General features: G+C 35.2%; 1 protein-coding gene and 1 long non-coding RNA gene across 2 annotated transcripts in view; both read left to right on the top strand.

Annotated features, from left to right (window-relative positions):
• The window catches only part of PRKAA2 (protein kinase, AMP-activated, alpha 2 catalytic subunit), a 59,726-nt gene extending 52,002 nt beyond the window's left edge, over positions 1-7,724 (top strand). Inside the window, exons 7-9 of the mRNA XM_011941573.1 lie at positions 2,787-3,291; positions 4,908-5,034; positions 6,289-7,724. Of these exons, the coding sequence (XP_011796963.1) occupies positions 2,787-3,291; positions 4,908-5,034; positions 6,289-6,527 (871 nt within the window). The 3' untranslated portion in view covers positions 6,528-7,724. The remainder of the gene's footprint in view (positions 1-2,786; positions 3,292-4,907; positions 5,035-6,288) is intronic.
• A 1,521-nt stretch (positions 7,725-9,245) lies between these two features.
• Positions 9,246-14,450, top strand: LOC105511317. Its single transcript, XR_001001701.1, has 2 exons — positions 9,246-13,859; positions 14,153-14,450. It is a non-coding gene; the product is annotated as an uncharacterized LOC105511317 (long non-coding RNA).
• Positions 14,451-15,882: the final 1,432 nt, after the last annotated feature.

The following is a 15,882-nucleotide window of genomic DNA, read 5'->3' as shown; positions in this document are numbered from 1 at the left end:
CCTAGAAATATATCAGAGCTTTCCAAAGACCCCTCTGGAAATGGTATTTCCTAGTGTTTCCTTTTAAGTGTCTTGGGCAGCTTTTCATTTACCCAACTTTCACTGCTGCTTCAGGTAACTGGGGTGTTAGACAGTTGCCATTGATTTTTTTTTTTTTTCTTTTTTAACAAATGCCCTGGGGAGAAGGCTGTTTGCAGGAGTAAGCTGTGAGTCAGGTCATGTAAAAACCAGGCTTGTGAGTGGAGGTTCCTAGAGAACTGCTAGACATGTAAAATAATGACAGTTCTCTCGTGGTAAGATTTTCAGGGAGCTCTAAGCTATTCTGCTCCTTTGTTCTCCCCACCCCAGTGCCCCAGTGATTGTTAAGCTCCTTGTTTTCTCAGCTCTGTGATTATGAGGCTGTTGGTTTTCAAGGCTGCCATGGAGCTGGACAAAGGGAAATGGATATAGGACAACTTAAAAAGCCACAAATCTCACCTTTCTTAATGAGATTCAGCCATTTTTCTTGAATAAACCGTCTTCAGATTGTTGCAAGCCTTTGGTTAATTTCCAAAGTTGATTTTCACAGTTTTTGCTGGTATTTTATTGTTTTATGGAATAATAGATTTTTGGAGTTTATTTTGAAAGTGCCTAACTTTTCTATTTGTCATTAATATTTACAAAATATTAGACATGTAACATATTTTTTTGTCTTCTTTTACTTCTTTTGTAGCTGGGTATGGTGGTGTGCACCTGTAATCCCAGATACTCAGGAGGCTGAGACAGGGGACTCACTTGAACCTGGGAGACAGAGGTTGCAGTGAACCAAGATTGCGCCACTGCACTCCAGTCTGAGTGACAGAGCGAGACTGTGTCTCAAAAAATATATATACATGGAGAGAGAGAGAGAGAGGAAAGATCTGTCTCAAGTTATTTTTATTGCTGAACATTAATAGGGGCTTAATATTATTATATAGCCAATAAACACATGAATGAATTAATTTTTGTGTTCATACTTTATTATATATGCAGAATTTATTGAGCATTTACTCTTTACTAGGTAGTAGGGTAGAGCTAAATAAGGTATGGTCACTATTTCAAGAAGCTCTTAGTTTACTGGGCAAGATTAAGAAAAAAAATCAACAACTATAAGAATGTGTTATGATAGAAAAATCTAGTAGCTGTAGAATTTTTATCTTTGTACATATCCTCAGGTCCTGACACACCATTATTTCCTACTTGGACTATTGCAACTAGCTTCACCATCATCATTTTTATCTTTTCAATTTATTTTCTATACCACAAACAAAATGATCTTTACAGAATGATAATTAGGTTTTGTTACCCTGTCTCTTTAAAATCCTTCAATGATTTTCATCAACCACCAGTTCAAATCATGAGATTTCCTTTTTATAGCCTACAATTCTTAGAAATATCTGATTTCATTTGGCATTCCATCTCACAGCTCATTCTGCTTTCATGATATTGAGCTCATTCCAGTTTCTAGAGCACAGCACAACTCTTTTTTGTCTCATGGTCTTTGCACATATTGTTTCTTTTGCTGGGATTATCTGTTCTGCAACTCTTTGCCTAACTGACTTCAGATCATTCTAGTGACTGCTTGAATATTACTCAGAGTGGCTTCCCTGATCACCTGCCTCTCGTTCTAAATTATATACTCTCATTTTACTCTATGCAATTTCTTTTGCAATCTTTATCACAGGATTTGCATATTTGTATATTTGTAACTATATTTTATGTATATTTGTTTAATCTCTATTCAGCTAAAATATAATCTTTGTGAGGAATTTCTTTTTATCCATAGTATGTCCTCAGTAAATATTCAAAAATAAATTAATCAGTGAATAGAAGACATTCAGTCAAAATATGTCTTCATCTGAACTTATGGGATGCCCAATTCTACCAGGTAGTAATGCTTGAACAATCTCAAAGGAGTAGTTTGTGTTAGATGAAAATGGTTTGATATTCTAGGATAACAATAGTACAATAATAACATCAAGCGCAAAGACCCGGAAGTGTGGGAAAATAAGGCTTAGGAGAGCAGTTCTCAAAATTTTTGATTTTAAAATCTTGTAACTCTTAAAACTTATTGAAGACCTCAAGGGGGATTTTTAAAAATGCAGGTTATATCCATCAATATTTACTGTATTAGAATTAAAACTGAGAAATTAAGAAAATATTTAATTTACTTAAAAATATCTATAAACCCACTACATGTTAAATGATACATCTTTCATGAAAAATAACCATATTTTACAAAAAAAATTGTGAGAAGAATGACTTTGTATCAAAGACAGCTAGGTTCTCATACCTTCTTCATTCAATCTGTTGCATTATTTTGTATTAGTTGAAGTGTGTAAAGAAGATCTGACCTCACTCAGATAAGTGGTTGGAAAAGAAAAAAAGTGTATTTATTATTAACACCAACTTTATCAGAAAGTCTTTAAGTAATGAGAAGCTGTGAAACTCATACAAATCATACAAAAGTTTTGCTTGAAAGCTTGAATTTTATCATTAGCAACAAATATTGCTGATTGTTTTCCTTAAAGCGATGGGCTCACTTTTTTCATTTTTGAGAAAATGTCGGCAAATGCCAAGTCTTAATAACCATAGTTATTCAGGGGTAGTGGGTAATTAACTTGCTTAGGATCACATAGCTAGTAAGTGGCAGAGCTAGGTCTAGAGACTAGATCTTTTGATTATATTCTATTATATTGCCCTATGTCTAAATTATGTGGACTTGCCAAAGCGTGTCTTACAATAGTGTATTGTGGTGTTTTTCCTAGAGAGCATGAATGGTTTAAACAAGATTTGCCCAGTTACTTATTTCCTGAAGACCCTTCCTATGATGCTAACGTCATTGATGATGAGGCTGTGAAAGAAGTGTGTGAAAAATTTGAATGTACAGAATCGGAAGTAATGAACAGCTTATATAGTGGTGACCCTCAAGACCAGCTTGCAGTGGCTTATCATCTTATCATTGACAATCGGAGAATAATGAACCAAGCCAGTGAGTTCTACCTCGCCTCTAGTCCTCCATCTGGTTCTTTTATGGATGATAGTGCCATGCATATTCCCCCAGGCCTGAAACCTCATCCAGAAAGGATGCCACCTCTTATAGCAGACAGCCCCAAAGCAAGATGTCCATTGGATGCACTGAACACGACTAAGCCCAAATCTTTAGCTGTGAAAAAAGCCAAGTGGCATCTTGGAATCCGAAGTCAGAGCAAACCATACGACATTATGGCTGAAGTTTACCGAGCTATGAAGCAGCTGGATTTTGAATGGAAGGTAGGAAATTATAATGTAATAAGATCATTTGTAGAAGCCATTTTTCTATATTGTAAGCTGCTCTGAGCTCCTGAGTTGAGTATTAAGCCCATCTTTTTCTAATAATATGCCATGCACATTAAAAACAAAATAAATAACCTCTGTAAGGATGAAAAGTGGTTGATACTGGGAACCAACATATTTTGAATTATAGCAGTGTTCTTAGTCAAGAAAAAAGTAATCAACTAGAAACCTTCTGAGAAAATAGCTTACCAGTTTCAGCATACATCATAGCAATGAAAAATCATGAGTGTCTTCAAAGATAGTATGTTTTTACTTTCTCTTTTTTTAGGGAGGTTTTTTTTTCTTTTCTTTTCTTTTTAGGGAACAGAGGCAGGTGGTTGTAATAGCTAGTGGTCAGTACAGATTATATCACGACATACTTATTCAGTCAATTAACACTTTTCTCCAAGTTGTGATATTCTCTCTTATTTGGCTAGTGCTTTTAATACTTATAGTATGTTTTCCTTACTCTCAGGCCACAGTTTGCTTTTCTTAAAAATTAGTGCTCATTTCATTTCAGTTCTATTTGAATATATGTGTGGGGAGGGGCATTTTTTCTTTTCGGATATGCCTTTCACTGTTTTTCTTGAGGATTGTGAACTTTTAAAGGAATAAGAAAAATGTACAAACTTACCACATAAATATGCATTTGACATGTTCAAATAAATCAGTCATTTTCATTTTATTATCTGTACATGGAATGAATATTTTCTTAAAATCATTTAAAAAACAGATCTCTTTGTTTTAGAGCAGTCGTATTTAGTTAAAAAAGAAATGTTAACATTTTTAAAATTCTGTACTGAAACATTTTTGAAACTAGTACCACAGATGTTTTGAAAATCCAGAACCTTCAATGCAGTGTTTTTTTGTTTGTTTTGTTGTTGTTGTTTGTTTGTTTTTTTGAGACAGAGTCTCACTCTGTTGCCCAGGCTGGAGTGCAGTGGTGTGATCTTGGCTCACTGTAACCCAGGGTCAGGCTATCCTCTCACCTCAGCCTCCCTCGTAGCTGGGACTACAGGCACCTGCCACCACACTTGGCTGATTTTTTTTGTTATGTTTTTGTAGAGATGGGGTTTCACCATGTTGCCCAGGCCGGTCTCAAGCTCCTGGGCTCAGACAGTCCACCCACCTTGGCCTCCCAAAGTGTTGGAATTACAGGCATGAGCCACCATGCCTCGTCCTCTTTGTTCCTTCTACTCCACAATCATCCATGAACATGTTCAAGCAGAGACTGGGCAACCAAATTATAATTGATGTTTTAGAGTTGATGCTTATCTAGAGTGAAAGCTAGACCCGATGTAATCTCTGGGTTCTCTTTAAGTTTTCCTTTTATCTTTCACTTTTTTCTTCAGTACCCCAAATTTATTCAAGTAGCTTTTCCTTTAAATCTTAATTGCCATACAGTACTGCTAGTGGGGATTAAATAAATACTAAAGTAAACTACCAGTAATATAAAAAAATTATTCAGATATTCCTTTCCTACCTCACCCCTATTAATTACTTGTTTTGACTTTTTTTTTGCATAAAAAGGGAGATATTTTGTAGTTGGTTATTTTTATTGATTTTTCACTTAGGTAGTGAATGCATACCATCTTCGTGTAAGAAGAAAAAATCCAGTGACTGGCAATTACGTGAAAATGAGCTTACAACTTTACCTGGTTGATAACAGGAGCTATCTTTTGGACTTTAAAAGCATTGATGGTAAGGAAGCTATGCATGCATGAGCTCTGAGAAGATAAAACTTGGCACTAGTTGACCAGATGTTAAAATCATCTCGAAGACATCCGGTGGGTAGGTCATGCACTGGTTTTTAAGTAATCTTAGACTTAACCAAAATGTTAGTGAAGTGAAAAGGATGAAAGACATGTTGAATACCTCTTACCTGGCATCTTTCCACAAGAAGTATCTCCGTGGCATAAAAGAATCATTTGAAGTGTTGGCCATGGAGCAGAAGTAAGGAACAACAGGGAAGTAGGTTTCACTTTTTAAAATTAACTGATTTGTCAGATTCTTTGTCACATTTCTCCATTCATATTTTGTTAGTTAGTATTGTAGTGTCTAAACTTCCCCCTTCATCACCTTTCCTCATCCTGGGTGGCCAGGGTGACCAAATAGGTCTCCATTGGGATTTGGGTTGGATTTAGGTACTCATGGCAATCAAGGAGCCAAAGGCGTCAGGGAAAATTGTCATGTCCAAGAACTTAGTGTGTGCCGAGAATTAAACTTGGGTAAACCAAATCTGATTATTCATTTCAGAGGCCCAAGTGGGATAAAACCAGAATAAACCAAGGGTCAGGTGCTGGATAGAACAAAAATGGAACTGAGTTTAGAGTTAGGGAAGTTGTTTTAAAGAAAGTATTTAAATTTTACTCTTGAACTACCATCAAATATGTATGGTAGTGTTTATATGGATCCCAGACCTCTTTCATCGAAATTACATGTTGTTATTAAAACACAGATCCCTGGGAACCACTCCAGACCTATCAAACCAGAATTTCTGGAGATTGGTCCTGGGAATTGTAGAATCTGCAGTTTTAACAAGATTTCTCTCACTTTGCCCCCCACTTCCCCAAGACAATATATGATGGTAACTTATTTTTACCTTAATGATTTTTTTGTTGATATGCTAGAAGAAAATAAGTTGTCAAGAATACGCTTTCTTCACATGAAGAAACATCAGTTTGATTGATTCCAGTATCAATGCCGAATACTCTGATTTGAGAAGGACTTAGAAGCCACATTTTGGCTGTGTGCACGTGTTGTGATTGGTAGCTATGTTTGTTATGATTGTTGGAAGGAAGAGGACTGTGCTTCTAAAACACTGAAACATGACATTCATTATTAAGTTGCCCTTGCTCAGATGTGTTTACTTAATATTCTGAAATCATACATTCATAGGAAGGGCTTGGGCATGTATACTTTTCATATAAATTGCTCTTCTTTGGTCCATTTCAGACGAAGTAGTGGAGCAGAGGTCCGGTTCCTCAACACCTCAGCGTTCCTGTTCTGCTGCTGGCTTACACAGACCAAGATCAAGTTTTGATTCCACAACTGCAGAGAGCCATTCACTTTCTGGCTCTCTCACTGGCTCTTTGACCGGAAGCACATTGTCTTCAGTTTCACCTCGCCTGGGCAGTCACACCATGGATTTTTTTGAAATGTGTGCCAGTCTGATTACTACTTTAGCCCGTTGATCTGTCTCTAGTTTCTTTGTTATTGCACTATGAAAATCAGATATATTCTTTAAATTTTTATCTTACTTTTGGATAATATCCACTGCAATACTAATTGAGAGACATGAATTATGTCCAGGGGACATTGAAATTACTGAAAACAAAATCTCTGACATCTTATTTACTTGTAGAAATCTGTAATTCTATTGTGCCTATGATAAATTCACATAGGCAGTATCTTTAATAGGTTAATATCGATGAAGATTTTTAATTACAATAATGAGTTCACTACAGATGATTAACACACCACACTGGCGAACCATCTCAATGTAAGGGTGGTTTGGCAACACCTCCTTGCTTTACTGTTTGGTGTTAGGTAAATCCAGTTTACTTCCTAAATTTCAGTAGCCTTTATGCTGTGTTTATGCCCCCAGTTTATTTTAACAAAAGAAGATTAAAAAGTAAAAGAACCACGAGTAAGATATTTAAATGTTGAAATCTTAAAAACCTGCCCCCAAGGTTTCAGAAGCCAAGTTCTTTTAACAGTATTTTTACAAATACTGCCTAGTATATTCAACAGGAGGACTGTGGTCATGTCACAGGTAGCCACAATTTTCAGGTTTCTTAAAAGCAGCTGTAACTGACTCAGGATTTTATCTTGAGATTTCCCTGAATAATATATTTATCTTAAGAGCCTTCAAGTTTCAAATTAGTATTGGAACACCTGGAATTGCAACAACTTTTGTCTTTTACATATACTTACGTCTTTTAAAAAATGTCTTCAAAACCTACCTTTCTCAAATTCATTTGGCTCTATTTTTGCATTTCACCAACAGTGATAAAATAGTTAAATGAAACAAAGCAAGGTATCAACAGTCCCTTAAATGACAATTATCTTTGATCTTTATTTTGTGTGTTAGGTGTTAGGGTCCTGGTGCATCTCATAATGCTAATTCTTCATAGCAAGCCACTCCCTTCACCCCACCTATCCTAGTCACTCTTGTCTTTGTTCATTGTTTGATCCTCAGTGGTTGGTGGGTACAGCTTTGAATCTTTTCTAGTTCCAAGTTTGAAAACACTCTTCTGGCCCTAAGGGCTTTTGTACACTTCCAAAGCTTGATAGGCCATGACCTTCACTGTTGAACCTGATAGGGCAGGGAAGCTTTGAACATCAAGAAAAAATTTTTCTCTTAAGTAAATAAATATGTGTATTCACACGCCAGTGCTTTTAAGCAAAAACCAGTTTTTGTTTTGTTTTGTTTTGCTTTGCTTTGTGCAGGTTTTTTTTAAGATTAAAAAAACACAAACTATAGCAGGGTAGATAATAGTTTATGATTATATTTTGTTTTCTTTTAGTAAAAGTATTTAATTTTAAATTATGTGTAATTTATCTAATTTGTATTTATTCATTTGTTATTTTTATGTTGTAATTAACACTTATTTACCTAGATTACCATAAAAAACATTAAGCTCTTGAAAACAAAAAAATGACATTACCTTGACAGGTTTCTCTTTGCCAAAAGTAATGTATGTTCTACCAAGAAGCAAATGAGAATATTAGACTAAGTTTCTCATGTGTTAGTGGAAAACAAGTGTGTCTATCTTTAAATATTCTTTGAATTAGGAGTTTGCATTGTGTCACATCATATGGCTTTGCAGATCTTTTAAAAACTGATGTTAAGTAACTTATAAGTCCAACTTCTTAATATCAAAATAAAAGAATCGTTCACCAATTTGGGAATGAGGGCGGGTTGCAATTTGAGATAGTTTAAGGTTTAATTATTGAAAGACTGCCATCTTGTGGCACCAAAGGGTAATTTTTACCCTTTGAGATGCTGTGATTATTTGTATAGAGATAAGCAGTCCTGCTGTGTTAGCCTGATGTGCATTATAGATATGGCATATTTTGGGTTCTCCAAATGGGCACACATCTGTTTCGGGAAAACCAGGGCCACCTCATAATATTGTCCTGATTATGAATGGAATTACCTTAGAAATAAGGAGCTAATCAGATTACTTAACCCCAATGACAAAATCCACACAAATTTTGAAAGCAGAGAAACAGAAGGAATCCAGTGGTGTTTTAGCTCCGTTAGTCTCATCAGATATTAAAAAATTGTTCATATCAAAATTACCTTATATAGATGATTGCCATGTTTTGTAAGAGTTAATTTATTTACTGTTTTCTAATTCTTGCCAATATTTATGAACAGCTGTAGTTTGATATTTACCTACTGAATTTTAGGAGAACTAATGGTCACAGTTTGGGTTCTTTTATGTGTATGTTTTTAAAACAGCTATTTTGCGAATCTAGGTGGTTGGTTTTTAGAGAGAAGATTTCGGGAGACGCAGTCCAGCACAATTAGAGCTAGAACATTGTTACAGCAGCTTTTTGTTGCTCATGGGCAGATAGAGGGAAAGAATCAGTTGTTAATCCCAAATTTCCACATTTCAGTCTTGTAAACTCTGGATGTGGTAGGTAGATGTGGGCTAAGAATAATTTCCTCCAGTTAACACTCGGGAGAAGAGCTTCTATTATTAGGTTATAGATAAGGCCTTAGTTATATCATGGAAATGAACTCCACGTAGTTCTAGAACTGCATTTACCAAAGTATATCCTATGAGATGCTCCACAGAAAAAAGATTGCATGGACTAAGTTTGAAAAATGTTGCATGCTACCCTTCCCCTCGAAGATGACAGTAGATGTCAGCATTAAAGACTGACAGGTCTTTCTGTGAAAAAAAAAGAAAGCCATATAATTTTGTTGAACTTTGCCCAAATTAATTTTTCATTTTAAAAAACTTAATATCCCATGAAAAAAGGCAAATTTGGGAAATACATTTTTTAGGAAAATATTGTCCCAGAATGCCATAATTAGGGTAGTTAATAATTAACACTTCCTTTTCTCTTACTGGTTGTTGGGAGAGTCTGATTGAAAATTAGAATCATTTTGTTTTAACTTGCAGACATGTTCATCATGAGTGAATGCTGGATTAAATAGAATTTTCTATGTCTGCGACTTGTTTCGTGACACCTTGGTTTTCTTAATCATCTTGTGTTATTATTTGAGTGCAACATTATTCTTATGAATGGGCAACTGAAAAACCTGAAGCAAGATTACTTGTTAAAAAAAAAAAAGTCTAAGAGACTAGTGACTCATGCTAATGGCTCTGTGGTTAATGAATCGTCACTGATTCTTTTAAAATGTGTAGTAAGTGAACATTTTCTAAATACTTTTCTTTGGGATACCATATGAAGATCGAATTCCTTATGTTTCAATGTAGGAACAGCTACCTTCTCAAATAGAAAACGCAGGGAGGGAAGTAGGCAAACCATTTGCAAGTTGGATTTTTGTTATGATTAACCTTTTAGGAGACGCTTTTATAATCTCTAGTGTTTACATTCCTTTATACTAGCTATCTATAAAGAGAATCCAGGAGCCTAAATTAATCAGAAATAATCATGTTTCTATGTCAAGGTATTGGCTATATGTAGCACAAACAATTCTCCATTTTCTGCAAATGGGTTTTTCAGTTTTATAATTCTGGGTTTGCTTTTTCTTATTCCCTAGCCAGTTTGTACTCAGGGAATACAAATTGATTTTTATTGTTAAATGAGACATAGTTTAGAAAATAATCATAAACAACTATTATAGATTTTTGATCTATTTGGATTTATCTGTAGCATCAAATAATGTGCAGTGTACTGAGTTAATGTAGGCATCTCACTTTCCATTTATAAAATGTAAAAACCTGGAACATGCCTGCTATAGACACCACTTTGTCTATTCACTGGTTAATAATTTACATCCTATTAATGGTTGTAAAATCTCATATCTAAATGCTAGACATGTTCACAATTTCGTCTGTTTTTGTTTGTTTGTTTTTAAAGACCCAAATCTTTTCAATCTTGCATTTATTTACTTGGTTCTCCTGTGTCACCCTGTGGCTTTTTAAATAGGAAATGTAATTTATTTTAATAGTAGTTCTCAAAGACTCTATTAAAAACTCTGGATGAGGGAGATGTGCAATCTGTTGGTAAGTCACATCCTATGTTTGGCCTCATTTTTATAACTCCTAAAATGAGAGAGGTAGATTTTAACACTTCTAAGGTACCTTTGAGCTTTAAAGTTCTTTTCTGCTTTTTCATATGATTTGTGTTAGTGTTCACTTTTTATATATTTAGAGTTTTTATACTAGTGTGAATGTTTCTGTTTTGATTTGGTGAGGCATGTCAAAGGTATATACTTGAATATTTTTCTAAATACAGCTGCCAGAGGAATGCAAATGGCAAAAATCATCCAGAAATCCAAACATGGTGAAACATCATGTCCCTTTGGCATGAAGCAAAGCATTACAAATTTGGAGTGATGAAAGTGTTCCATATATTTTTTATAGTGATTTTTCGATCTAGAGACCCTTCACATTGTTTACTTACTATTACAGTAACTTGGGGAGGAAACCAGAGAAAGCACTTTTGCCATTTCCAGATGAGGAAGCAGGACCAGAAAGCTCTTCATAAAGCTTTAACACCATACAAGTATCCAGCAGTGATCAATTGCTCTTTATAGGAAACCACCTTTCCTCTGGGGAAGAACAGTCTGAATTAATAAAACATCAGAGTGGTTGAGTAATAAAAATAAACACAGATGTTTTGCTTTCAAGTCTTAGAGTGACATAAAGTAGTCTTAAATAAATAGTTCTTAGTTTATTTTAACCAGTTGATTGTACTAACGAGATGTAATTATCTGAAGTATTTATGATTAGCATATTGGTTTTTATAAGTATTTCTAAGTTATTGAGGGTGCTTAAAAATACTGAAGAAACTTTAAGATATGATTCTTCTCATAATTTTATGTGATTCTTATAGCACAATCATTTTTGAAGAAGGAAAACTAGGCCGGGCATGGTGGCTCATGCCTATAATCCCAGCACTTTGGGAGGCCAAGGTGGGTGGATGACCTGAGGTCAGGAGTTTGAGACCAGCCTGGCCAACATGGTGAAACCTCGTCTCTACTAAAAGTACAAAAATTATCCGGTGTGGTGGCAGGCTGCTTGTAATCCCAGCTACTCAGGAGGCTGAGGCACAGGAATCTCTTGAACCTGGGAGGCATAGGTTGTAATAAGCCAAGTTCATGCCACTGCATGCCAGCCTGGGTGACAGCACAAGACTCTGTCTCAAAAAAAGGAAAAAGAAAAGTAGCTTCAGTCCCTGTCTAAATTGTTATAGTTTTTGACTATTATCTGAATTAGTCTTATCCAAATTTCATATGCAGATCGATAATTTTTCATTTTGTATGTATATTAGATGATATAACTATTTTCATAGAATATATTTCTAATTTATAAACACTGAATTATTGTTAGCTTGATAAAGTTTCTCCCGAACCTTATAAAATTTTGTAACGTACTTATGTTTGAGCTTTAAAAATTATAAAAACTTCATTTAAATAAGTTGCTGGCATCCTTACTAGCCTTTCCACCTATAATTATGATGCATTTGATGCCACTGAACAGTAATAGCACAAAGAACAGGTCTCACAGTCTAGACTGGATTGAGTTTTAATTAAACTTCTTCAGCCATAGCCTGATAAGAATCAGGCTGGGTCTAGAAGAGTTATCAGACTGTAGGCCTGTATTAATTTTGCAAGCTAATGTTAATGTTTACTGCCAGCCTTGCATAGCAATGCCAGTTTGCAGTTGTGACTGTGTGTGACTTTTGGTAAAAATAGTTTATATCTAAAGTAGTTTAGATTTTATGGAAGTGGCTCTTGATGGTTTGGACAAGCAGGGTAGGTAAATTTCAATTACGTTTAAAGTGTAATTAAATCCTAGAATAGAGCACTCTCCAGAAAAAAAGTAAGAATTTGGAGAATATCCTGGCATGAAAACGTTTTTGAATAATACATAGAATTTTGACAAGGTTCATACAGTGCATACAATGTGACCTTTTTTGAGGCGGGCAGGGAGGGTTGCTGCTTTGTGTCGATTTAAAATTTCAGGAGGAACAAAAACATTCTAGCCAAGGAGAATTGCATTGTTAATTTTTTTTCTACTAATTTAAACGTGCGTTTTTCACAGTTACATATTTCTTTAAAATAAGTTTTGCTACCAAAAATGGCAATTTTTCTAGACAGATAACCTTTTCCTAAAGTGGAAAAGAAAGAGATCCACTGTTCCAAAAAACAAACAAAAAAAAAACACTAAATTGTGCCTTCTCCCTTAAATTATAAGAAGAGTAATAGTAAAACTTGTTTAAACTATGTTTTCTTTTTTTCTAATCCCTCTCAGTTCTCCTTAGATCTGCCTCCTACAAATGATCATGTTTGCATCTGCCTGATTGAGTTCCTTGGTCCAGCTTCTCACTATCACTATCAGAAGTTGTTCACTAAATGTATTTCCCTACTTCTTTCATGTTGATTGACTTTATAAGTCACATTGGTAAACATAACATTTGGCTACCTTATGCTTTAAAAATTAATGCAATGAATGGCAGTTTTTATATTTTAACCCTTTAAAAAGTTTGTCAAGGAAACAACTCAGAGCTAAGAACAAAATCTAACTTGGAATCAGTTTCTCCCTTTGGCTGCTGAAGCAGCAGCAAGTCACATAACCTCATTTAGTTTCTCCATTTACAAAATGTGGATGATAACCTACCTCACAGATGTGTGTGAGCAACTGTTTGAAAGCCCTTGTTTAAATACAGGGTTTATATCCCCACATTCAATGTAAATTCCTTTTTTTAAAAAAATAAGTATCTTTGATATTGATGAGTATCTTGATTTTTAGGTAAGATCACAGTTTCACAAATTGTGGTGTTCTTAGGTGACATTTAGTATTTCTTGAGACCTCAAGTATTCAAATATCAAACTTGTCCTGTGTTGTAACAAATATTCAGAATCTCTTAAAATGTTGGCTGGAGCTGCCTTAATGTACCAAAATACAGCTCTCAAGACTGTTCACAAATATCTGTGGTTGTACAATGTTTTGAACATTTAATGTAAAGTTGTTACAGAACTGTGAACTCTAAGGATAGTATCTTTATTATTTTAAGAAGAATGGTTGTGTTCTTTGTCATGTATGCTTAAATATACAGTGGATTTTGAGTGCAACAAATAAAACTGAAAATTAACAGCCATTAGGTTGTGTCATGACAATCATAATATAGGATATAATATTTACTTTTTTTCAAAAACATCCTGCATTCATTCATTCTTAGCCTACCTTTGAAAAAGAAAAAAAAAATCAATAGGTTGATACATTGACCCATTGGAGTACTTCATTACATATTTATTGAAAATTTTTTTAATTGTTAAAATTGGGACCACTTTTTATAATTGGTTTCAAGAAAAAATAGGCCGGATGCAGAGGCTCATGCCTGTAATCCCAGCACTTTGGAAGGCAGAGGCGGGTGATCACAAGGTCAGGGGATTGAGACCATCCTGGCTAACATGGTGAAACCACATCTCTACTAAAAAATACCAAAAAATTAGCTGGGCGTGGTGGCGGGCGCCTGTAGTCCCAGCTACTGGGGAGGCTGAGGCAGGAGAACGGCGTGAAGCCAGGAGGCGGAGCTTGCAGTGAGTTGAGATTGCGCCGCTGCACTCCAGCCTGGGCGACAGAGCGAGACTCATTCTCAAACAAACAAACAAACAGACTTCCAGTGCTTTTGTGTTCAAATAATCTCCGATTCAGATTTCAGTTTTGTTTGTTATATACTTTTTGTGAGTGTTAAATGATATGGGAAGGATTTGTCTTACAGTAACCATATGGAAAAGATGTCTTCCTGAATTACATAGCATTTCACAGTTACAGATTCTTCCTGATTAATGTTTGCACTGTATGACACTCATAGGTAACAAACACAAAAGAGAAAAGCAGCCTGATTGCTTATAAGTTTTTTTCACAAAATCAAATTAAAGTCACTGGTTCATTTGAAAGCTATTTTTGTTTCTGCTCCATCATTATGCTGGTATTCTGCATGCCAATTAATAGTTACAAGAAAGTTGTTAGTGGAAAAGATTGCCTATACTCATTGGCGATTTCACACCATCTTTGTTCATTTTTGTCATCTTAGTTGTACATTATAGTTTTTAACTTAAGCTATTGCATTGGTTTTCTACTGTTGCTGTAACAAATTACTACAAACTTAACAACTTAAAGTACAAATTATCTTATTGTTCTATATGTCAGAAATCCAGCAGGCTTAGCTGGTTTTTCTGCCTCAAGTCACACAAGCTGGAAACCACAGCATTGATAGGGCTGGGCTGTGGAGGAGAATCTGTTTCCAGTTGCATTGAGTTGTTGGCAGAATTTCGGTCCCTGCTGCTGTAGGACTGAGGTCCTTGTTGCCTTTTTGGCTGTTGGCTAGGAATCATTTAAAGCTTCTAGAGGCCATCATTATTCCTTGGCCCATGGATCCCTTCATCTTCAAAACCAGCAATAAGTGGCTTATGGTTTGGATCTCTTCTTCCTTCTCTTCAACAACATGTTTCTGATTTACTGAGACTGACTTTACTGCTTTCCTTTTTCAAATTTTAAGGGCTCATGTGATTAAGCTGGGCCCACCTGGACTGTATGCTTTTTGAAAAACAGACTTTAGCCCTTATGAAAAAGACAAATGCAAACATATTAAAATCAGGATATACAGGTAAAGATTTCAATTCGCTTTTTCTAAACTTGAAGGAAAAGAATGAATTTGTTTTTATTAGTGAAAATATTTTTTATTTCCTAAATTGCATAGATAATAGATGCTTCCTATAGGAAATTTGAAAAGTGAAGGAAATTTAAAGAATCTGAGAAGAATCTCACCCATAATAAGAGGCAGCCACTTCTTAGTTTTGTTATTGTATGTTCATATTTTTCCTCTTCCATTTCTTCCCCCTAGAATATACCTTTTAAAAGTTTTGAAGATTTGCAGGAGAGGGCCTGGTCAAGAAGGTTGCTATGCAGTCTTAGAAGAGTGAGTATATCACAGAGGAACTCAGAAGTGGGAAGGGAGGTCTTGGGACATCTTAAGGTTGCTGGAGGGCCTGGCCTATATATCAATGAGTTTATGAATACGCCAGTGTTAAGCCTCTGTTACAGTAAAGTGCTTTATTATGCTGCCTTTTATCTGATGATGCCATTATCTTTATTTTTATACAAAATTGAAAATAAAATGTAAACTTAGTCTTTCCATTGAAGCTTTATGCTCAATTAGGGTTTCTGGGAGACAGATGACATCTGCTTAGAATATCACTGAAGTCTTAGTCATGGTGTTTACATTTTGAAACCTTGCAGATTAATAATGTGAGAAATATAGTTTTGATGCTTTGATTCCAAGAATAGAGGAAATGTGGCTGATATTAGTGAAATAGAAACATAACTGCATTAA

This window comes from Colobus angolensis, unplaced genomic scaffold, assembly GCF_000951035.1.
Source record: "Colobus angolensis palliatus isolate OR3802 unplaced genomic scaffold, Cang.pa_1.0 Scaffold102, whole genome shotgun sequence".
NCBI lineage: Eukaryota > Metazoa > Chordata > Mammalia > Primates > Cercopithecidae > Colobus > Colobus angolensis.
The sequence above is the reverse complement of the archived record's forward strand: the minus strand, read 5'-3'. Positions and strand labels throughout refer to the sequence as shown.